This window comes from Thunnus maccoyii, chromosome 15 (genome assembly GCF_910596095.1).
Source record: "Thunnus maccoyii chromosome 15, fThuMac1.1, whole genome shotgun sequence".
In the NCBI taxonomy this organism is placed as follows: domain Eukaryota; kingdom Metazoa; phylum Chordata; class Actinopteri; order Scombriformes; family Scombridae; genus Thunnus; species Thunnus maccoyii.
The window spans coordinates 8,251,415-8,276,307 of NC_056547.1; the positions used below are offsets into that span (position 1 = coordinate 8,251,415).

A 24,893-nucleotide genomic window follows, 5' to 3' on the forward strand; every position below is an offset into this window, starting at 1 on the left:
AATATTCATATTCTTAAATTAAACCTTTCTTATACCTTCTAGGGACTTTTTTTTTGAGGAAATCAAGCAGCAAAAAAGCAGCAAATCCTCACATTTGAGAAGCTCAAAACAAATGATGTTTCGCATTTTTGCTTAAAAAAATGATTAAATAATCAATCGATTATCAAAACTGTTAATTAGTGTTCTGAGGATCATCAAGGTGATTTATTGAATGATCAGTTTGGCACTAAAAAGGAATAATGACCCGCTGCCATGTCTGTCCTCAACCTCAGTCATAAAACACCAGCTGTAAACATCTGGTTGTTTTCTTAAAGTTACAACTTGGCTGATTCAATTATGTTAAATTATAGTTTTTTTTCTACAATTTGTCAACAAAATCAATATATCGATAAACAGAACACTGATAACTGTGTGGAGGCCTTGATATGTGGATATGAGTGTATTCAGCTCCTAAACTTACATGTCCGACAACCTTTGTTTGAATGTCAGAGACAGAATCTGTGAAGATACGACAGAAGAAAACAAACAAATAAACCCAAAACAAAACTGACGTCCACATAAATTAAATCTGTGCAGTCAACAGAACCAAAATATCTGCAGCATGTTAATTCCTCACAATTACACTAATATCTATTCAACAGTATATTTGTGCATAATAACGCTGTTTATCTACAGTGTGAGAGAGTATTTGTGTGTGTATACCTCGATGTGAAGTGCTGGTCGAGGTGCTGTGCTTCCCTTTTAGAGCACCAGCAAGCGAAATAACGTTAGCGATGACGGGAGAGGACTCCGCTGCACCTGCAGATCCAGGAGGTGAAGAGACTGTAGGCAGGAAACAGAGTCGTCAGCAGGATCCCACAGCATTTTACTTCAGTAAATAAAAACTAAAGTCAGACTAGAAGTCTTTAGTTAGTTCTGATCCTTTGAAAACACAGGAATCTAACCACCTCTGGTTCTGTGAAATTAACGTAATTGTAGGATTTTTAGACCTAATTGTGCACACTTCTTTACAGGAAAAAATGAAAATCAGCTACTGGATAAAGTAACGGGACGCAAGCGCTCTACATTGGCTTCAAACTAAATGGAGATCTATTCCAGTTTCATCTCTTGATGGTCTGACTGGTCTCTGGTCCAGTAACTGTTGAGTCCATTTGGGTTTCAGTCTGTTTTGTTTTATAATTAAATTCATGTACAGGTAGTGTTACAGTTATACAGTTTGTGTTTGGTTTGGACAAAATATAAAATACCAACAACGATACAAACCTGTGTTGACCATTTGGCCTTTTTTATTGCAGAACAGCAGCAGACATTTCATATCACAGAAGTGTTTGACCTCCCCCAGCATGGAAAGACTCTGCTTTAGTTTCCTTTTGCGACCGCAGGTGTCACAGCTGGCAACCTGAGAGAAAGCAGTACAGAGGATTTGTTCATCATCATCATCATCATTTCTGTGATTTTAATAACTTACATTTTCAGGCTTTCTTACAAGCAGGACACAAAAATAAGCTGGCAGTGATTTAGGGAGCAGCTGAGTGCATAAAATGATTGACATTGAAACGAGAGTCAATGTGATCAATTAAATGAACAAAACTCATTGAAAAACAAATATATTGAGTGTTTTTGCAGTTGCACCACCACAATGACCCGCCACCTCTGGAAGAGACACCTCTAAAGCACTTTTTATTTTTACTGAGTTCAACAACTATTAGCACCTCTGCATCGATGATGTCATTGTTCAGCTTAATGATTTTATTTTTAAAAAACATATTATTGAAATACAATGTACGTATATAACCTTAAACAATGGTTTGCCAGCTCTACATTGCTTATACTGAACTCATAAAAATATCATAAACACAAAATATGAGATACAGAAAAGGACACACATACTGGAAGCTTGAAAACAACATTGTTCAAGCCAGGCAGGTAATTTTCACCTCTACTTACGCGGCAGTGGAGCATTTTATAATTTAAGTTGCAGTCTTCAGAGCAGAACTCCACGGTTTTATTTTCATACTGCGCTGTCACCACCGACTTGGAGATGGAGAGACAGTAAGCACACGAGCGACAGTGTTTCCCCCACTTCTTCTCCAGATTATGTTGAAAGAGCATCTTGCAGCCTGAGAGGAGAGAAAGAAGAAGCTCAGGATCGTTTTTTTTTCCTCATTTTGAATTACACACTTTTTCTAGATGTAAGACTCTTGACTCTCTTTCTTTATTGTACTTTTATCCTCCATTAATAAAAGGCAAAACAAGGGAACTGAACCATAACAGCTGCACTCCATAACTGAATATTATTTACTATTATTTTAAGCAATAACAAGTGCACAACACAAACAGTGTTACACAATTCTGCATGAAATATTTCCATGTCGTCTTACCGTCACTGCAGAAGTAACAGTCTTTGTTGTCGACTCTCTGGGCTTCTCCGATGATCTTTTCAGTCTTACAGTATTCACACTCGCCGATGATGTTGTTCACTCTCTTAAACTCTTGAGAACAGGTCGGGCTACACACGAAATTCATTTTGCCCTGTGCACACACACACACACAGAAAATGTGTTTTAATAAACAGCTAATGCAATAAGAGAGAGTTAAAAGTTGACATGTAAACAATGTCATCATAAAACTGTGAACTATAAATGCACAAAGTGTGAGATTTCTCCGTGTTCAAGGGGCATTTTAACCATTGTGGTTGAAGAGAAAAGAGAAAAAGCTTCACTCAGATCTTTCCAGCTAGTTAATAAACTTGCTTTCTTTGTCAAATCATAGTTGTGTTTACATTATCATTCTCTAAAACAACTTATGCCAACTGTGACCTCAGATCACATTCAATGAATGATTCCTCTTTTATTTTTTTAAAAACAGACGCAACAAACCTTTTTCTGGACGACTTTGGGAGCCGTTTTTATGATGCGGCGACACTGGGCGCACGGCAGTTTCTCTGGTGGTTTAAGGGAATCACACTGTGATTGGTCGGGGACTCCTGCGGGGTTTGTTACAACATTCACGTCTTTCTGAGTCTCCTGTGTCACAAAAAAGCAAAGAATATGTTAAGGTTTTAATTGTGTACAGATAAAATACCTGGTATTTGCAGAACATGGTAATGAACTAAACTTGCCATCAGCAACAAAGTACCACGTTAACTGTAATGAAGGACTATGTCTCCCAGTGCAGTTGGGCTCTTTAATGTCCCTAAAAGCTAAACATGTCAACCTGCTGGTGACACTAGAGGTAAAGTCAGGCACCAAAGTGGATAAGATTCAATGAATATCTGTATAAAATGTGATATTTGTAAAGATATTTCAGTCTGGACCAAAGTGATGAACCAACCAAGCGACAGACAGAGCGACAATGTTGGTAGCACGGCTACAAATGGGAGAATCTAATATATATTGTAGTTTTATGTTTTAAATGAGGCTCAGTAAGTTCCTCGAACAGCGAGGCACTGTGGTTTCTGACAAACAGTGAATCGGGAGTAAATAGTGCATCTGCTGAACTGAAGAACTGTAAGGCCGTGACGCATGTATTAGGCTTCATTTGACAAGTGACATCTTCTAGTTTCTGGAAATGTGTTTGTTTAGCATGTGGCTAAAACACAAACAAAACTACATCAGTTCAAATAAGGCTCAAAAAAGTGTTTTTGGTCCTCGTCTACAATGAGTCTTATTTGAATAACAATAATGAGGACATGCTTTACACCTGAACTATGCAGAACACCATAAACCTTCTACATCTTGTCAACCTGTATAAAATTCCAGACCTGTGGGCCTAACCTTATGGGAGCTAGGGAATTTATAGTTAGTGGTGTCACTGGTGTCCCCGAACTTCTCCAAACATCTCAAATTGGCCAAATTGTGCTGATTGCTTTCACTCATTACTGCGTGATGCTACCGCTTACAACTGGCTTAAGCGGGTTGCCGGCAACCCGGTGGATGTTAAAAGTTTAATGGCTGGTCAATTTGTTGTAAAATACAGAAAATCGCCAGCCTTATCCACATTGCATGTGTATTAAAAAGAGTATGACATATTCTTATATATAAATTTCAAAATGTTTCCTAGTCTAAAGGCTGTATTACCTTAAAAGCCATGGCACAGGTTAGAGTGCAGAAGTTTCTGACGGAGGCATCTGACATGGCGAGGTGGCAGGCCGGCACTGTAGTCCTACCACAGTTACCACAACTCAATGCAGCACCTGTGGAGAAAGAGAGGTTTAATGATGGCCCACGTGGAGACTTACAGTATGTCACAAACAGAAATAAATCTAAAAGTGAAAACAAGTCTCTCAGGTTTCATGGGAACAGACAAACTCCACTGCTTTGAGCTTTTAGATCCCCTTACATTTCAGGTGATTGAAAACCTGTACAACCTTCAGTCTAATGAAACGTGACCAAAACCAGCAAAATTACTTGATTCACTGAGAGCTGGAAACTTATTATAGACAGCAGCAGATTGAGACAAAGCATAAAAACACAAAGAGATGCTGTCTTGATGAGATAAATGTCCAGTACCTGATGCACTGACCGCCTGAATCTTAGATGCCATCAGACAACTGCTGGTACAGAAGAGCTCCACCACATCCTCACTGTTTTTGTTTTCCACCATGTCTGAAACCAGACAGGAGATGTGGCACATGGAGCATGTCTGCGGTGTTTTGATCCCCTGCCAAGTAATAAATACACAGAGCATTTTACATTTAGGAATTTAGATGACCACATCATCTAGAGCAACTTGTAGAGTAAGGAGACATTCAACAAAAGGCAGTGGATAGACATGTTTATTTTAGCCAGCATAAACCTTATATAACATTTGTCTTCATTTCATATTTTATCATCTCCATTACTTAAATAATTCTGTCTCATCATCATAAACTAAACAAAAAACTAAACTAGATTCTGCTTTTCTTTAAAAGTTGTAACATAACTTAAGAAAAATATGTGCAAATCTTTTTCATACATTTAATTCGATATTATTTCAGATTTCCTTACCTGTTTGAATTGTGCCAGACACTCTGCGCCGCACAATATTTTGCTGCCGTCATCCATCTTGAGCCTGAGCGGCGTGTTGCAGCGGGCGTTACAGTTCTTGCAGATGGACAGGTTGCAGAAACGGAGGAAGCAGGGTTCACTGCAGATCTTGTGGACTGTGTCCTGCTGTATGATCTCATGTTTGCTCTGCAGGAGGATTAACAAAGGGCAGCGTTAACGCTAAAATATTCTTATTTCAATTCATATAAACTAATATAACAAAAGGACACAGAGTTAAAATGTTTATATGTAACAAAAAGTGAAGATTTGCATTGTAGTTATGTTGTTAAAAAAGGCTACAATTAAAATGTTGCTTAAAAAGGAGTAAAAAATAATAATCATGAATCATTCCTATAACAGTCAGTGTTTATTCAATATTACAATATAATAAAACATAATTTGATATTTGGGAATCTGTTCACTTGTCCCGTACAATGCAGTATCTGCCACACATGCTGCATTGTGAACGTGACCCGAGTGGCACGATGGGTATTTTGGTGGACATGATCCTCTTGTAGTTGAAGGAGGAGAAACAGGTCTGGCTGCAGAAGTCCTTCATCGTCCCCTCGTTATCCACCGGGGCATGGAGGATGTCCCGAGGCTTCATTATCGCCCTGAGAGAACGAGGGAGGATGAGACCAGTTCAAAATCTACAGTCTTTTACACAGCGATGCTGTTTAGATGCAGCTGAGATGAAGGACGTCGGCAACTGTTTGAATATCCGCAGGATAAGTGCTTTTAACCCAAAGAGGATTATGTAGGTGGACGTGCACTTAAAACAACTGCATTGCCTTTCTTTCAACGCCAAATGAAGGCTGCAACTATTATTTTTATTATTCATTAATCAGTTGATTATTTTTGATTATTCGATTAATCATTTAGTCTATAAAATGTCAGAATATAGTAATAAATGCACCTGGTGATATCTTAAAATGTCTTGTTTTGTCCAACCAACACTCAAAAACCCAAAGATATTCAATTTACAAAGATAAAACTGAGAAAAGTAGCAAATCCTCACAGAAAGAAACTGGAACCAAATTTTTGCTAAATAAATGATTTATACCACTTAACGATTATCAACATTTTTTGTGATTAATTTACAGTCAGTCCACTAACTGATCAACTAACAACTGCTAAATTGTTTCAACACTTCGTCAGATACCAAAATGTATTTATAAATAAATACATTTCATACATTTCTTGAAAATGAGATGGATCAGTAAAAAACATGACCGTAAGACTCACTGAAGGCAGAAGTAACAGGTCTTCTTAACTGGTTTCATTTGGTAAAACTGTAACAGGCAGGAGGTGGAGCAGAAGATGTCTGTGTGGCTTTTCCTCTGGTAAACAGTCTCTCCGTCCATCAGGACCTTTTTGCAGGAGGAGCAAGACGCAGGCAAATCCATGTGGGTGAAAGTGGGAGCTGTAGACGTGGAGTCTCCCATCAAGGAAAAGACTGAACCGATCTTCAAGCCCTCCTGTCAGCAACAGAACAGCGAGAATATGAACTTTAACCCTGCTGGCTTCAGATACAACACAACATTTCTATATATCTACTGCAGAGCTAAGTGACAACAGCAAAACGTAAACACAGGAACATACATGTATCTGACATACCAGCCTTTATCATTTAAAGCAGGGAGCTTGAGCAGGACTCAGGATATTAACAGTGAACAGTGGAAATCATGTAATCAGCTCAAATGATATTTTAAACCAGCATTAACTCATTTTTTCAACTTTTAAGCAAACAGTTGCTTTATTTACACATCCAGCAGACACAGAGCAACATTATCATTCATTTGGCATTGAGTTTCGGTCCATCTGGTGAATCTACAGTAAGTCAAATATTCACTCTCCTTTTGGCTGTTTTTAGTCTCCACCCACTCCTGAGGGAAATATCTGGCTTTTTAGCTGCTAAATGCTCCACTATGTTCACCAGCTAGTCTCCAACTGTGTCTGTTGTTGCTATGAAGCTCCGTAGACGTGAACTACAGAGTCAGGTGATTATTCTCTGTGGCTTCATCACTACAAGCGACATCTTCTCACATACAAGTAGTCATATGATACATTATTAATATAAAAATATTGATTACTAAGGAAGAGAGAGTCCTACTTTATTTCAACAGTGATCTCATTTTTTCCAAGAGCCATGGTTGATGCAGCTTGTAAAAAATGTTTCCCAGTTGCTTATGAACGGCCGTGTTTGTCCTACCTTTGACATATTTGGCTCATCCTTGATGTCTTCTGTCGATACAGATGATGGGAGGTTCTGGTTGTACTCTTCATCAATAGGCTCTTCTTTTATCTTGATGAGGAGTGAAGAGAGAGATGGATTAGCTGTGTAATATCACAGACAGACATCTGTGTTCAGTATTACGATGATTCTAACTTGTGTGTAATTTGGGGAATCTACTTTCTGATGAAACAGACACAGTAATGATTGCAGATACCTGAAAAAACCATAAGGTTTACATTTCATTTACAACAAGTGGATTCATTTTGTTTGTCATGTGAAAGACTTTGCTGTAGTCTAACTTTCTAGTTTTACTATATAATCAGCTACACTGTACATCAGGACCATCTCTACATAAACAGTAAACACCATACTCATGATGTGGCTGCTCAAATCAGAAACTCGGTAATTATAAAGTAATAACCTTGAATCAGTGTTTTACAATTGTTACGGAAGACTAAATTAAACATGATACTCACAAAGTCCAAATTTGGTACTAATGGCTTCACTTCTTTAATGTCATTCTCGGTGTATGATGGACTTTTCCTCCCTATAGAAACAAAACGTGTGATTATGTTTATTGCAAAGAGGCTAAAAAAGTTAAAAAAAACAACACAAACTAGTTTTCATTCAGTGTGGAATCATCTGATATGTTGTTAAATTATAGGACAATTATAGGAGAATTTTCTTTGCTGGAGACACTTGAAACACATTGTCAAGTCTAGTATAAGTGAGGTCAGCTTCACTGAAGAAATGGGAGCACAAGCAAGAGATTTTAACATTCAGGTTTTAGTGTTATTCATGTTCACTGAGAACTATTACAGAGCTTAAGACAAACTATTCCTTATCTTATGTTTGTTAACTGCTGTCAACGTGATTAAGTTATTCTGTGATTCAGTCAACAGGTAATAACTGCGATGCATAAAGGAAATGGAAAGAGTGAAAGTTGTGAGGAAGGGAAAAGATTGATCTGTACGTTACCCGCCACAGTGAACACCTGGGCCTTGTATACCATCATACATCGGTTGCTACAGAAGAAGTCCAACTTGCCCTCATCGTTTTTGTTTTCAACCATGTCTGATATCCGATGGGAAGTCTGGCACATGATGCACAGCTGAGGTGTCTCAACTTTCTGCAGAGTGAAGAACAACAACGTCAGACACCGAGCAGAATCACGCAGGGTTAACTAACCAACTAACTAGAGATGTGATTGAACTTGAAACTTTTAAATTTTATTTATAAGCTGCAATTTTTCTCTTTGAATGTATCAAAAAGAAAAGATTATTCTGCTGTTTGCATATAAGCTGCAAATGTTTTCTTCTTCTATTAAATATTCAAATCCCTCTTTATACCTGAAGTGTTATTGAAAGCGTACCTTTTTCTCTTTTAATGTTTATTAATATTTTTCAAATAACCAACGTTTATTTTCCCAAAGAAAGCTGAAGGCATTTTGGGTTTTTTTTGCCATCAATGCATTTTATTTACTGTACAAATAAACCGACTACTGTAAATTAAAACGGACTCAGATTAAGTGACCGTGATTTCTGCGTTTGTTTTCTGCACCTCTTTGAATTTGACCAGACATTCTCCGCTGCAGATCGTTTTACCGCCGTCCTCCGTCTTCAACATGAGCCGTTTGTCGAGGCAGACGGAGCTGCAGATGTCACACGTTAACAACGGCAAGTTGTTGACTTTGTGGTAGCTGATGAAACAGGCGTCGCTGCAGACTCGGTGGAGCACGCCATCCACGGTCAGCTTGTATTTGCACTGAGGATGATAAAGGAGCAGGTGTTGGTTACTGCATGTAATTATTGAGTAATAGAGAAAAAAAAACATTTATACTTAAAACAGGTGGTAATATATATTATTTAAAGGATAAGCCTGGTGTAATCTTTATTTTTCTTAAATAAAATAAAATAGTTCAATAAAATAATTTAATGAACTGATCCTATTAAAGTAAGTCCTTGATATCTTATTACTCTGTGCCATAGAGCCCCAGTGTTGTCCAAAAACTATTAAAAACACGTCAATGAGAATTGATTACTAGTTTTTCATGCAGTTGCATTTCTCCAAAGATCTAATATTAATACAATGTATAAAGAAATGGCAACACGTTTATCCAACTGAAAATAACGCACAGATCACAGCTGACACCACAACAGTTATACAAATGGAAATTATTAGCACCGGACTCTTGATGAGTCAAGATGTGAAGAAACTGTTGCCTCTATGCTACATAAACATTCAGATTAGGACACGTCCAGCACTTCCTGTCCTAGCAGTTCCAAGTCTCAGCAAACTGGGATGAAACATTGAACTTTAGGACTTTTCCTACAACTGACTGGATGCTGCTGAGACCTTGAAATAAAAAAACATCCACAGCTTTAAGAGGAGAAGACTACAACTACAATGGCTCAGCTGGCTGAGAGGGTCACACACTCTCTGTTGAACAAACTTGATCAATATGTTTTCACATTTCACCCTTTCACTGCCAGGCTTTCTGTAACTTAGGGATCAATTTAGTAATCCATTATAACCACTAGACTGCTGTGTTTAATTACAGAGATGTTTGTGTATGTGTGTATATGAGCCACACCACTGAACTGGGTGAAACATTTCTTCATTATAAACATGGAAAGTGTTGTTTATTTTGAGTCAATGTCACTAACTCTGCTGCCAGAAATACTCACCACTTGTAACAGTTAAACAGCTGAAAACAGTCCCCAATAAATACACTATTTACTGCTGTTTCAGTCACGTTTCCCAGAAACTACAGTATTTCACTGTTTTAGGAAATTACTTACACTTTTTTTCCTAATAAAACAATATATTTGCTTTGAGATGAGAGTCACAGACAGAGGAGGGAAGTCGGAAAGTGTTGAAAGACAAAGGCTTCGTTGGTTTTGGTCTTCTCATGGGATTTGTTAACAATAAGAAAAATAGAGAACAGCCTTTTCAACCAATTTTGTTCTTTAAATATCATATCAGATCAACATTTGTTGCACAATCCCTTCTGTAAAATATTAAAAGCATCAGGCAATAGTCAGTTCAATTTCTTTTTTCCTTACAAAGCAAAATCTGGCACACATCCGGCACTCTGACCGAGGTCCTTCCAGCGGTGGAGGTTTCGGGGCGGCCATGTTCCTCTTGATTTTGACAGAAGCGAGGCAGGTCTCGCTGCACAACTCCTTCATAGTTCCCGAATCATCCACCGGAGCCAGGATGACGTTATGAGGTCGCATTATCACCCTGAGGGAACGAAGAGGAATGAGATCAAGACGAGAACGGGAGGTTTGTTACAACACAATGAGTATTAGAGAGACTGTTAGGGGAAAAAATAAGCAGAGATTTAGAGAATAAAGATGAAATATTTCCAGAATAAGTTAAAAATTTATGAGAATAAAAAGTCAATTTTTAGAGTAAAAAGTCGCAATCTTACGAGATTTTAATACTCAGTCAAATGAGTGGTGCTGATAACCTGAGATTATAAGACGCCACTTCTCCTGGAAAACTAAAAACTGTTTGCAAACACTTCAGATAAATCCCACCTCTGTGTGGCTCCACACAAATGTCCATTCAAGTGCTTTTCAAACGGGAAACATTGAGACTGTGGGAGACTAATTCACAACATATGACATTTTACTCTCAAAGCAAAATGTTTTTTTCTATTTTGATGAGTTTTTTTTCAAATGTTATGACTTTTGGCCTGCAGCTGTGGCCCTAATCTTTGTTATGGAGAAAGGGAACAAGAACTGTGTTTTTACTGTTGTTTTACAGTTACATTACAAACTTATTTATTACTTGAAAAATTACTTGAAAAAAATTGTATTGATTCACATTTGATTAACTTTAGTTCCATACAATTGCACACATAAACTAAATAACATTTTTGATTTATTTATGGATTTATAAGAGACACCAATGTGGTCCTAAGATGTCACTCATCCTTAGAAATCTTCCTAAGAAAAGGAGGAGAGATGAAAAAGCATGAAAGAAAGCATCCTGGACTTACTGACAGCAGTTGTAGCAGTTTTTGGTGACTAATTTGATGTGGGGATGCCGAACGGAGAGGCAGGAGGCAGAGCAAAAAACCTCCAGTGAGCTCCTCGGCTGGTAAAGTGTCTGTCCTCTCGGCAGCTTCTTTCCACAGTGGCAACAGACAACACACGAGTCCGCGATGATTAATGTCGGCAGGGTCTCCGACGCCGCAGCTGGAGACGCGTCGTTTTGGTTTGCAGCGGAGTCTGAGACCACCTGTACGTCCTCCTGTGAGAGAACACACAGTTATGGTACAGTGATTATGTTCTACAGCAAACAAAATGTAGTGACATGTTTTTTTGTAAGTAGTGTTTACAAGTATGTAGTGGCATGTCTGTTTTTATGCCGCAATTCCTTAAATCCACAATAATTTTCTTCTTCGTTAAACAATTAAAGCAACTTTGACCTTTGATTAGGAGCCGTGCATGTAACCCTGCTGACAAAGATCAAATCCAACAAACTTTGTTGTTGAATTTAAATTTTTAATTCAACATTTTTTCATGAAATCTTGTAATTTATTGACAAAATTTTGTATTTTTCACTCTTGATTCAGTCTCTTTCTCTTCCATGTCATTGTCTCTTTCACTGCTTTCCTGTTGTCTCTCAAATCAAGTAAATAAACAGAAGAAAGCTTCATAAAAAAACATGAAAACAAAGGCAGCAACACACAAACGCTTCTGCTTTACGTAGCTGTCATCTGTTACAGATTTATCTCATACCTTAACATTTATTGTCACTGTGTGAAATACATTTGTTGTTGTTTATTTGTTGAAATATACTCACAGTATTTGATTTTGCATTTGGTCGCCTGCCTCTTCTCCACTTCTTCAACCGACCTGATTTGCCTTTCTTTCCTGATGTGAGAATCAGAAACATGATTTGTGAGTTGTAGATCTTTCCATCTTTTTTTACCCTCATTTGGTCCTCAGTGCTTCCAAACCATGACAGAGAGAGCAAACTTTGACTGTGCAATAACAACAATCTCACAAAGCTTATGTCTTATCACACTGTGTGAGATATGTCTAATGAAGTTGTTATAATAAATCCTTCCTGGATCTTGATCTCACTGGTACATATAATTTTTTTAACATAGTCCTACTTTCAGTTTGAACCTTGAAAAAAGGGCAGAGAGGACAGAGATCAAAAAAACCAAAAATGCTATCTTGACAAACTTGTTGTCTGTTACCTTGAAGCTTGTAAACAATTGCAGGCCGTAGCTTGTATGACGTCGCACAGGTGCGAGTGCAGAAGAGCTCCACTGTGTCCTCGCTGCTTTTGTAGTCAACCATGTCTGACACCGGTCGAGATGTGTGGCACATGGTACATCTGTGAGGTGTCTTGATTTTCTGCCAAGTAATAAAACAGAAGACAGAGAGTCAGGGACATCTAAGGATGATCAGTGAGCAGGCGTCTCTGTGTCTTGTTTACGGTTAGTTTGAATACTGATGGTAGACCATATGGGGGCTCGTCCAGGATCAAACGAACCATTTTTGTAAGATGAAATTCAGCCTTTATGGTTATTTGGCCCGCTTTTGGTTTTGCTTCCTCCAGTGATGACTGAGTTTTCTCAATTTGTTTGAAGGCATTTGGGTTTTGGTAAGTCTGCTGTTACTTTTTATCAATTTGGGGAGAATCATACATGAGTTTTGTTTTTCATTTGGAGGAGGACAAATACTTCATTCTTTGTCCCTTTTGGTTTTGTGTTTTGAAATTAGATAAGGGCTATTCTATTACAAGCTAAGTAGTTAAGTACACAGATGCTGTAATGTCACCATCAGAGTTGATGCTGCTGCAATGAATGGCCTCAGAGGACACTATACAGTATGGCTGGGGCTGTTTTTAAATGCTTTGGGCTAAGTTGCCTACTTCAAATGAAACGTTATCTTAAAACACAAAGAAATTATTTTCCCAGTTTGGTGTTGAAGAACTTTACTGGCCTTCACAGACCTGAGACCTCAACCTCATTCAACAACAATTTTGTGATGAACTGAAACACCGACTGCAAGCCGGTCCTTATCGCCCAACATCAGTGTTGGACCTCTCTAATGGTTCTTGTGGTTGAATGACAGCATGTCCCTGCCGCCATGCTCCAAAATCTTGTGGATCCCAGAAGAGTGGAGGCTGTTTTTGCAGCAGATTAATTCTCGTGGTTATGGAACGAGATGTTCAACTATCATATATGAGTGAATTAATTTTGTCCATATAGTGAAAGTTACCCAATTTTACTCTTTTCTTGTAAACTGCCCATTTTGAACATTTTCATATAGTTTATTCTTTAAATTATAAGGCTGGTGGTGGTGTTCTGGTTGTTTTTTAACACGTCATACATACTATACAGTGTAAATTATTCTGTAATTCTGTTTATGAACACAGAAAAGAAAGTTATTGTATATAATTTTGATAATGTTGATGCTAATAATCATTTTAGTCATTTACCAGGTGAAAATGTCAAACATTCTGTGGCTACAGCTTCTCAAACATGACGATTTGCTACTTCTCACTGTTTTATGACTGTTGGTTAGACAGTCATAAAACAGTGCCATTTGAAGAGTCAGCTTGTGCTCTGAAAACTTTCGAAGGAAATATTTTTGAATTTTCTGACGTTTTATAGACCAAACAATTATCACTTGACAGCATAATTGCTTCTTTTGAGTTTTAATGTGATAGGGATGAAGCTGTCGATATATTTTGTTACTGTCAATAAAATCCCACTAAAAGACGAAAGTAAACAATGAATTTATCATAACAAGCACCACCTGTGCAGCCAAAGCCTATTATAGCTTACTCCTCTGTGCCCACAGACTTCTATTTCTGCCCAAACACTAACAAACACACACCACCCTGCTGCTGCACTGGATGACATGTTTCTTTTATAACCATGAGTACACCCACTGTAGTTTATTTTGAGACAGTTCCAGAGACTAATAATAGTGGCCTTATTCACCATCTTTGTAAATAGTTTGACGGGTAGGCGCCGCTGCGCATGCTCGGAGTAGCGTTTCCGTGGCATTGCGCTGAAATGTAAACATTACCTTGTGTGCTGCATCAACAGCTGGATTTGTGATAGTCTACTATCAGGAAAAAACAGGGGAACTAAATCTAATTAATATAATGCAATGTGTAAAGCTACAGATGCATTATATTACACGTAATCCAGGAAATGTTAATGTTAGAAAAACCCCAAAAAACACATATCAGCCAGTTGCCCTGATTCACTGCTAATCTGTGCAGATTTACAGTTACCTCCTGTTGGGACAGACTTGTTGTCGGTAACGTTACGGTGTCTGATTCAGACTCTGGCCAGGAGAAAAGTGATGGGACAGATCCTCGCTTCAGCGCGGCGTAATAACTTCTCTGCCCTCCGATGTAGTCCTGATGTCTGAAGTGGTCACTGCACACTCGCAGCCCGTGGATCCTGGTCATGAACGTGGTTGTAACTTTCGGATCGAAACGGGGGTTTTTGATGGCTTCCAGCCACTCGCAGCAAAGCGCCGGATTGGAGGGAAAAACGTGAAATTTGTGTTGTGTGGATAATCTCGAGGTGCGGACATTTCCACAGCCCGGTACAGAGCACTTCATTTTCCAGCGCTGGCCTCGGAGAAGATGCAAAGATGAAGAAAAGTCGGAGATTCTTCGCTATGTGCGGACCATGTAAACACTACCAGACCAGCATCGGACCCGACATGTAAAGCACGGTGAAGTCAACCGCCCACTAGAAGCTACTGCTCGTATACTCCTGCAATTACGGTACAGGTGCTGCGAGCAGCCAAAAAGTACCAATAAAAATGAGAAACTCAACAAATTCTGACATATCATAAAAAATTTATCTGACGTTGACGAAATAATCTCACCCTAAGATGCATTTAATGGCTGTTCAGGAGCTTTTTGATCACGCTAGATGTTCAAATTTCCATTTTTTACTGACCACTTTAGGCACAAAACTATCTCACAAGGTCTACCAAATGGACCTCGAGGTGAGATTGTTTTGTCAACTGCTTTTTCCAAGACCAAAAAGGAGTTTTAAAGGACCCATGTGTAAGATTTAGGGTGATATTGGCAGAAATGGAATATAATATTCATAAGAATGTTTTCATGTTTTATATTGAAAAGTGAGGGGGACTAAATATTAGGAACACTTTGAAATATAATGCACTCCAATAAATAATAAATAAATGGTGCATATTTCCAACAAGGTCTATGTCATACTGTATATAATTTGAGCTTCAAGGTTTCTACATAGTCTTTATTAGATATGTAAACTTTCATTAGTGCTTTTTGGCCGCTCACTGCTTGTTACCATAATTGCAGAAATAGATGCGCAACAGGATCTGAACAGCAACTGGGCTGACGATCTTTGTACCATAAATATTCACTAGCACACCCAAATGTGTATTAATCTGTGGCTGAGAATAGTGCCTAACAAATGCACCATTTAATCCCATCTCAGTAAATACTCTGTGGGTTAATAACGATATTAGCTCGCTGCTGGCTGGCTGAGTGCCACAGAGAGGGTAGGAGAGAGTTGAAAGACTAACAAAGACATTGTTGGTTTTGGTGTTTTTATGGGATTTGTTGGCAGTAAAAAATATGTAGAATAACCACAGCTTTATCCTTTAAGTGTATTTCACCAGATCACTTTCATTTTGTTATTTTGCTTATTTGTTTTACTGTATTTATGTTTTATTTTAAGTTCTATAGTCATAACTGCAGTATTCTGGGCAACAGTTTTGTGTGTGTGAGGGGATTAGAGGGGTGTATTTTTTATTTAGGGAGCCAGCAGTTATGGAGGGAGAACATAGCACTCAGATAACGTTGTGCAGCGTTTTTATGGTATTGATTCTTTTTATGATTTGTTTCCATCGTTGTATTTTTGTATTCCATCTGCATGTTTTTGCACCTTTGATTAAATCAATTTTCTTCCCCGTTTCCTTTAGATAATAAAGTTAAATGTGATTTGGTTTTGATTTGATTCTATTTATTATATGATAAAGGTAGAATAACCTCAACCAGATAATTCCGATTTTTGTTATTTTACCTTCTGTATATTTTAGTGGTTTTCCATCAACTCTGCTTCTGTTTCACTGCTGTAGAACTAAACAATAAACTAAAACAAAACTAAATCTGACCAAAAATGTATAAAATATGTTTGGTTTATATTTGTTCTGGTAATTATTCCACTAAGCCTACTACCTTCTCTACAGCTATAACCTTATTTAATTGTATTTGCATATGTAAAGTCTCCTATACTTTCATCTATGAAATAATTTGCTCTAAACTTGCCTTATATGAGGCCCTGTTGTCCTTCTAATACGTGTTTTCTGTCTTTGTCAAATTAGGTGTCTGTAATTTCATTTTTTTCTGCACCTCTTTGAACTCGTTCAGACAATTGTCACTGCAGATGGTTTTGGTGCCCTCCTCCATCTTCAGGACAAGCGGTTTCTTGTGGCAGTAGCAGCTGCAGTTCTCACAGACAACCATGTTGTCCCTGCAGAAACTCTCCAAGCAGGCGTCGCTGCAAAACTTGTGGACAGCCTCGTCCAGAGTCAGCTCACATGTGCTCTACAAAAAGGTTGATAAAAGAAGAATGAGTACAACAAAGACAATAGCGGAAACAAACTTTTTTATTGGCAATGATTTCAAAAGTTGAAGAAAATTCTGAATATATATATTTTCTCTTACAGTGCAGAATTTGTTGCACTTGCTGCAGATTGATTGTGGCGTTTGGGTGGACACGGGGTTGGACTTGAAAGAGGAGAGACACGTCTGGCTGCAGAAGTCCTTCATAGTTCCATTAATGTCCACTGCAGCCATGATAAGGTCCAAAAGCTGTGATATCGCCCTGACAGAATGAAGAGGGGAGACGATAAGCGGTTTGTTACAATGTCAGCCTTTAACATGGTGAATAAACTGACGCAATGATTTGTGTACAAAAGGATCTGATCAGATAATCAGGGAAAAGAAGATGTTTAGAGGCCTGCGTGATTAGCTAATTTAATAACTTTGAAGGATGTGTTTTTCTACAGTATAGCAAACTTTGATATCTATTTAAAGCAGCTATGATCAATATTTTTATAATAATGAATCAAATGATGATGTGTAATGTGAAAGCGGCCACTCATAGTGATTCCGCTCAGCTCCACGGAGCTTTATAGCAACTTTCAGCTCATTGTTAGGTTTAACGTCTACATTTTCCAAAGTGCAGTCCCTTATTAGATTTTTATTGCATTTTTGCTACCTTCTAGGCAGCCATTGGTTTCAATTTATTTGGGAACATTATGAAATTCAACTCATAGAAACTTGAAATACACAGACTGATAAGTAATCCATCGCTGTGAACATTGTGTGCTTTTACTGTTGTCAAAGGTGGGAATCACTGGAGGTTTAAACCAGCAACTTAAAAAAAACAGTGCACATTTTTCACCATGATAGATTTAGTACCAAGCAAGTTTTAAGCCTCCACTAGTTCTTCAAAAATTGAAACCACTAAAACATGCTTTTGTACTGCACAGGCTACTACAGTACATACAAGAACACCAGTCTAGTCCTTTGAGATTAGGTGATGTATTTCACAGACTCACTTGAGACAGTAATGACACGTCTTGGTGACTGTTTTGACGACAGGGAACATTTCTAATAGGCAGCTTTTTGAGCAGAAGACGTCTGTGAATCCTTTCTTCTGGTAAGCCGTTTGGCCTAATATCATGTTCTTCTTGCAGTGGGAGCAGGTCATCTGCATGGCCTGATATACAAAAGAACAGATTTAAAAAAAACATGATTCGTTTGATTAATCTTATTTTGTTGGGTAGGTTTTATATACACAAATGCAAATGAACTAAAGGCAAACAAAGACATGACATTAAAATAGTAATACAACACTTAATAGCTGTGAAACCTTGTTTTTTTTGTAAAGATTTGATACTTGATATACTGTCATAGAGTGCGTACTTTTTCATGTTTTTTTTTTTAAATCTTTGCACTCAAGTGATTAAAAATGGTTCACATTGGCCTCAAAGCAGGCTAAATAATTACATGTCCAAATTAGAAATGTGAGAAATATGAAACTGCAAAAGATTTTTAAAAATTATTTGTAATTTCATCTCTTGTTAGCATGATAACATTTTCTAAATTAGCACTAAACACAAAGTACAGCTGGGGCTGATGGGAATGTAATTAGTTTTGTAGGTATTTTACATTGAAGTGATTACAGTTTATCATTTGACGAACATGAATGTATGAATCAAATCATGGAAGATCATCCTACAGTTAGAGACATTTCACCCAAAAACACAACTAGCGGCAGTAGTTGAAATGTGAGGCAAACACCAAAGACTCAGAACTGCGTTGCTCTACCTTTGTGTAGCTAGCGTGGGTGTTGTCCTCGTCATAGATGGGAAGATCTTTCAATGGCGACTTGAAAGAGTGACACAAAGATGGTAACTGGGACATGTGGACTGGAACCTGTAACTTCTCCTAGGACAAAAAAACAAAAACAGCCTGTGATGCTTGTTCAGCAAAGGATGTGTACCTTGAAGACTACACCTTATATTACAATAGAAAATTAATTTTTTTTATTCTTCGACTGTATACAGTATGAATAACCTGGAAAAACCAGAGGAAAATAAATCCACAGCTAAAAGTGAGCACAGTCACGTCAGCCATTACACAGTAGAAAAGTCATGTGGTTGTCAAAAGCGTGAATATAAATAAAGTTTTAATTCATACTTTGAACCAGTTTTTTTAGTTATGACAGAAAACAGCAAGAAATTGGGAGACTCACAATGTCCAGTTTTGGGATTAATATCTTCACTTCTTTTGTCCCGGTCAGTGCAGCCAATAATTTCTTCTTCTTTCCTGTAAGAAAATTTGATTAAAAAAAAAGTGAGAAATGAGAAACAGTTCCAATGCCACAAAGAACACCAAAATTTATACACCATTTTTTTAAAAAACAAAACAAAAAGGTCCCTTCACTACTAATTTCTTTTTACAGATACACAAGGTGCCTATAAAAAGTATTCACCCCCCCGTCCAGACTGAAACAACTAAACAACTACTCTTTGGATTGCCGTGACAGTACAGACATTCATGGTCTCCAGAGGATGAATCCTGATACTGATTCCCTGACTTTTCATCACCAGGCCAAAGTTTTGACTTATTCAGTGAAAAAGCTTGATATCTACTGGATGGATTGGTATGATATTTTATACAGACATTAATGGTTCCCAGAGGATGTATTCTAAAGACTTTGGTGCTATTTTTGGTCAAAGTAAAATTTCTCAGTAACTGTTGGATGGCTTTCCATGAATGTGTCCCTCAGGACGTATCCAACTGGATTTGATAATCCGCTGATTTTACCTCAAGTGCCACCAGCAGGTTGAAATTTTTGGGGTTTGAGTGAAATATCTTTACAACTATTAGATGGATTGCTTGTGATATTTGCTACAGATATTTAAAGTCCCTAGAGGATAAATTCTATTGACTTTGGTAATCCCTTCACTTTTTAATCAAGCGCCACCATGAGGTCAAAACATAAATTTGTCAAATACTTTAGTTTATGACAAAAAATACCTGTAAAACTAATTCCCACCAGCCTCAGTCGAACTTTGTATTTAGTGCTAATTAGCAACTGTTAGCAAACAGATAAATGGAAAAACTAAGATGGCGAACCTGGTAAATATTACCTGCTAACCGTCAGCATGTTAGCATTGTCATTGTGAGCATATTAGTGTGCTGATGTTAGCATTTAGCTTAAAGCACCACTGTGCGTACAGCCCCACAGTGCTGACAGCATGGCGTTAAACTCTTAGTCCTGTTTGGAGTTAAGGAAAATAACATGAAGAGGAGCAAAAACTAATTCAAATCATAAATCTATTGAATCATAACCAGCACTAAGATAAATCCTATTTATATGTCTCATACAAATCATTTCATGAGAACACAATACAACTGAGAAGCACAGCAATGATTGTATTCTAACTTCAGATTATTTTACCTTTATTTAAGATGGCAGAAGAATCCCTGCAATCCACATCCATCCAGTTGTTTTCTTCCCCTCCTTTCTTTTGATCTTCTTTCTCCTTATTGTTCAATGTATCAGTGTCCATGGTGTCTTCCAGGTCCATGTCAGGGGTGTGTTTGTTGCCTTTCTTCTTATTATCACTGCTGTGTTTGTCCCTCTTTCTCGTAACTTTAACATCTGTTCTCACAGGAGTTGCTGCTGGGCTGTTTGTGTCACCATCTCCATCATTTTCCACATTTCTGACAGTGTCCTCATCAGTGTCTATGTCCATGTCAAAGTCCACATTCATGTCTTCATCATCATCACTAAAACAAACGTTTGATGCGTTGTCATTGCTACGAGACGGTGTTTCCTCACGTGTGTTGACAGCACAGCTCGGAGACATTTCCTCTGACCTGTCATCCTTCTCTGCGTTCACCTCGTCACTTTTTTCTTTATTCAGCCCAGAAGACACCTTTTCACGCTTAGTGCTCTTGCGTGGGCCACGTTTCTTTGAAGAAGAAACTCTGCAAGCTCTGCCAGGGGGGTTTTTAGGAGCTGAAAAGGAGCGTTTTGAAGAGGAACGAGCTGGAAGAGATAAAGGCAGAAGTTATTGTTCTTGTTCACGATTTACTTTTTATTCATGGGTTTTATTTCCATTCTGCTGGTGAAGTAAAAAAAAAATCCTCTCAATTTGTTCCCACTGGGTTTCTTACAAATTCATAGATCTTATAAATAATATAGATTTTGACATTATATGATCAAATCTCTTAGACCAAGTCACCTGACTTCAGCAGTAACCAAGTGCCGATAATGATCAAGTCACCAAACTCCTTGTTAGTTAATAAAGGTCACATCTTTTGTTGAATCAAACTCGCACTTTAAGTAATTTGAGTAAAGAATCAGCATATCTTGTTTACATGTATACTGTATTTGAGCACTCACACATCTGATAAAATGTAATGTAATATAATGGATTAATTTGCTTCTTACTGATGTTACAACTTTAGTAAAATGGAAACACAAAAAAGTGAAACTACTTCCATGGTCACCACACAACTAATATAACAAGACTTCTCATTAAATGGCTTGATTGCACCTTTCAGCAATCTCTCTTATGTGTAATGTAGTTTTAAAAAGGAGCAGGTCTCAGTAATGTTAAGAGTAGAAATAGCTAAATCTATTACCTGCCTTTGCATTACCTTTGGAGGTAGTGGCCTCGTCCTGAGCAATTTCTGTTGCATTTTGTACGTGATGCAAAGTGATGCATTCACTGAAAAGCTTAAATGACGGACAGTAAAAAAGTAAAAAATGATCTTTTATTTGTAGATCAATTACAGCTACATTTTCATTTTTCTTTCATCTTCGACTATATTACTGTAAACACTCCTCATCTCTATCGGTTGACCGAAATGTTTTTTCCTCCACCTTCATAAACTGTAAGATTCACTGACACAGATACAAGTTACCTTGTTTTATTTAAAGAAAACAAGACTTATAATTTATAGCTTGAGACTTAAGCCAGAGAGTACATATATTATCTCAAGCATCATTGTTTTGATGTGGACTTTTAAACTAATCCTCCACTTTCTCATGTGCAGTAGCACTGAAATTTCTAATATCAATTTTGTAAAAAGAGACCTAAATTAGGTAGAGATGAGAAAATCTATTGAATTTAATCCTCATTAGTGCACAAAATACCTTTACATGTAACACCATCTTTAAATGTTTTAAATTTTTCTGTCTTATTTTGGATTTATTGGTGGATAATCTTTTGTCAGTAAAACAAATGTAGAGTGATGTAATGTGAATTTTCAGCTTCGATGCCCTTGGAAATCTCTGTTGGGGAAAACTACTTTGAAACAATGTATAATACAGATCAGTGGCTACATGGAGAGTTCATGTCTATGACATACCGCTCAGCTGAAGAGAACTTTCTGATTCTTCATTGTCATCCTCAGCATCACTGTTTTTAGGGTTGTCCTGCTCCACTTCCGGCTCCAATTTATCTTCAAAGGAAAGCAAGATATGTATACATGTGTCATGCTAATAGGGCTGGGCGTAATCAATATCAAGGCACTAATGTTATTTCTTCTGCAAAACTGATATTACCCTCAGCTAAAACAGAAAACTTAAATAACTAATTTTGATTTTACTGATGTTAACCCCTTATTGACTAAAAAACACACTGTTGTCTTGGCAGGTTAGATATTCTGTAAGGATTTAATTGGACACATACCTGGAATCTCAATTTCCTCAAGAGATTTTCCGTGGAATTTCTCAAGAGATCCATTCTCCGTTGCCGACAGCAACACTGAAATTTTTGCAATGTCGACAGCTGCCTCTGGTGACTGATAGTAGTCCTTGTCCGTCCGAATATCACAGCCCAACAGTTTGGCTAGCTGATCGAGTTCGTCATTCGTGAGGCTGAGAATCTGGAACACTCTCGTAATGTACTTACGAAAATACGCAGACCTGAGGTGCTCGGGTTTCTTTGCCTTACACCGATCTGTAAAAGTCCTGACGCACTGGTGTCCCTGGTAGAAGCTCATATAAGTGGCGACAGGTCTCCCAAATAAGAAGGGATTATTTTCATGTACACCACATGATTCTCTCTTGCTCACAAGCAGTTTTATTGCACTGAGCAGTTCAGGGGTAAGCATAATAGCTACTTTTTTGCCACCATTGCTCGTAACATTGATCTTCATGGAGCCCTTGGTCAGAATTTGCTCAAGCTGTGACTGGCAAACAGCAGCGTTGTCATGAGGCTCAGTCTCGTCCCATTTCTTGAATGACTTGAGTGTTACTTTTGAAACTTCTAACGCATTTTTGTTTAAGACTGACACTTGTGCAACCGTGACTCTGAGAAGTGCATTATAGACCTGTGGGCTTTCATACATCGTCAGGCTTCCAACTCCAGAAGATGCTGTCTTTTCCATGCACTGGTAGAAGAGCTGAACATCCTGTATGAACGGTACAGTTGATGGGCTGTTGATTTTTGGTTTAGATGGGGACGTGGATACCCATTCTTCGGCACACAATTTTACAAATGCCTCCGCTTCATGTATTGTCTGTTTATCTGCATCTTCTTTTAAAGCCCTAGCGTAATTAAGGTCACCAATATTCTTCAGTGAAACTCCCAATTTCTGGAAGACAGTTGGTCTCTCGAAGGAGTTCATCTCCTCATTGAAACCTGTGACCTCTCTGACAGCTTCAAGAAGTTTGCTGAAGTTTTGGGGTTTGATAGCTTCTTCAAAGCTAAATATTGACTTTGTTTTCAATGTTAACAGGAGTCTTCCCAACTCCCTCACCCTCTGTTGGATGTATGTATAATTTTTTGCTTTACTTTCAGTATTGCGGAGCAAATACTGTGCAATCTGCAATATGTGGAAATCACTCTGAACTACAGATGCAATATCATCTTTCTTCAGTTTATTGAGGATGCTACTCAAATCTGACGAAAGTTCTTGGGAGTCTGTTGACTCCGCAACAGCTACCATAGTTGAGATTTTAGCCCTGACCCCTAATGGAGATTTCATACATTTCTTTGAAGGACACTTTTGCAAATGCCGCCACATTACCTTACGAACATACGTGCCTTTACAATAGAGACAGACTGCAAACACTTTTTTATCAGTGTTGAACATGCTCGCTTTCCTTCTCACTTTCAGTTGTCCAGAGTGACTCTGCAGAACCTCCTGATTATGTTTGTAATTTCCTCTGTTTCGTAACTCATACAGTAGTCTTTTCCGTTCCTTGGAGTTTCGGGGTAATGCAAACACTGCAGCAATATCAGCCTCTTCATCTCTGTGGGTGTAAAGGTGACGAGCAATTTTGGTCTTAGATTCCCCACAAACGTAACAGAAATTTCTGTTACTGGAACAGTAAGGGTCTTCCAACTGTGATGAAGCGTCACTGTGTGTGGAGTCGCCATCAGAGTCTGACCCATCGAGGCTGTCATCACCCTTGTCCTCCTGCTGGACGCATGAAGCATCTGTGGGTTGTTGCACAACGCTCTGCTCTTTATAACAATCAGACTCAGTGAAATCTGGATTGTTCTTCTGGTTGGTGTTGCTGATAAAACTTCCATCACTGCAGGATTCTGCAGAGCCGCAGGCTGCTGAGTCCTCAACCTGGAGCAAGTAACCACACACAAAACCATGCTAATCATGTACTTTCACAAAATACCATAAAATATTAACTGCTCACATTTTAAACTTTTTAACATACCCAATGTGGGAGCTGTATTCTATGTTCACTGTTTTAGACTTCACTCTTTAGCTTGCTCTCGTCTCTTTCTCTGACTTCTCTGTCCCACTGACATTAGGCTTCATCAATTAATGTACATGTGCTACTATTACAGCTGTATTGATGCTGCTGTAGCCAGAGACACATTAACACTTCAGTTAATGTATTAAAGCAATGTTTGATCACTAGGGGGCTGAGAGACTCAAAAAACAGAAGCAAGCCCAGCATGAAACATGGCATCATGGGCATCCCATTGGAGCCCACTTTCTGACTACCTGACTGGTGTAAGTCAAATAGTTACTAGTGTTTTAGCTCTGGTCTGTTACAGACTTAACCAATGCTGTTTCTCTGC

The 24,893-nt window shown here is 38.1% G+C and overlaps 1 protein-coding gene across 3 annotated transcripts in view; it reads right to left on the reverse strand.

Moving 5' to 3' along the window:
- LOC121912676 overlaps positions 1–24,893 on the reverse strand; it is a 45,229-nt gene that overhangs the window by 8,519 nt on the left and 11,817 nt on the right. For all 3 annotated transcript variants that reach the window (XM_042434983.1, XM_042434984.1, XM_042434985.1), the window contains 27 exons: positions 22,533–24,426; positions 22,210–22,302; positions 20,288–20,881; positions 19,076–19,149; positions 18,649–18,768; positions 17,877–18,037; positions 16,978–17,137; positions 16,663–16,857; positions 12,485–12,644; positions 12,082–12,152; positions 11,273–11,526; positions 10,329–10,509; positions 8,824–9,027; positions 8,242–8,392; positions 7,740–7,810; positions 7,240–7,332; positions 6,273–6,505; positions 5,461–5,641; positions 4,989–5,174; positions 4,512–4,662; positions 4,080–4,195; positions 2,880–3,026; positions 2,382–2,532; positions 1,948–2,120; positions 1,264–1,399; positions 703–822; positions 461–498 (listed from right to left, as the gene is read on the reverse strand). In XM_042434983.1, coding sequence (XP_042290917.1) covers positions 461–498; positions 703–822; positions 1,264–1,399; positions 1,948–2,120; positions 2,382–2,532; positions 2,880–3,026; positions 4,080–4,195; positions 4,512–4,662; positions 4,989–5,174; positions 5,461–5,641; positions 6,273–6,505; positions 7,240–7,332; positions 7,740–7,810; positions 8,242–8,392; positions 8,824–9,027; positions 10,329–10,509; positions 11,273–11,526; positions 12,082–12,152; positions 12,485–12,644; positions 16,663–16,857; positions 16,978–17,137; positions 17,877–18,037; positions 18,649–18,768; positions 19,076–19,149; positions 20,288–20,881; positions 22,210–22,302; positions 22,533–24,426 — 6,108 coding nt within the window. The remainder of the gene's footprint in view (positions 1–460; positions 499–702; positions 823–1,263; positions 1,400–1,947; positions 2,121–2,381; positions 2,533–2,879; positions 3,027–4,079; positions 4,196–4,511; positions 4,663–4,988; positions 5,175–5,460; positions 5,642–6,272; positions 6,506–7,239; positions 7,333–7,739; positions 7,811–8,241; positions 8,393–8,823; positions 9,028–10,328; positions 10,510–11,272; positions 11,527–12,081; positions 12,153–12,484; positions 12,645–16,662; positions 16,858–16,977; positions 17,138–17,876; positions 18,038–18,648; positions 18,769–19,075; positions 19,150–20,287; positions 20,882–22,209; positions 22,303–22,532; positions 24,427–24,893) is intronic.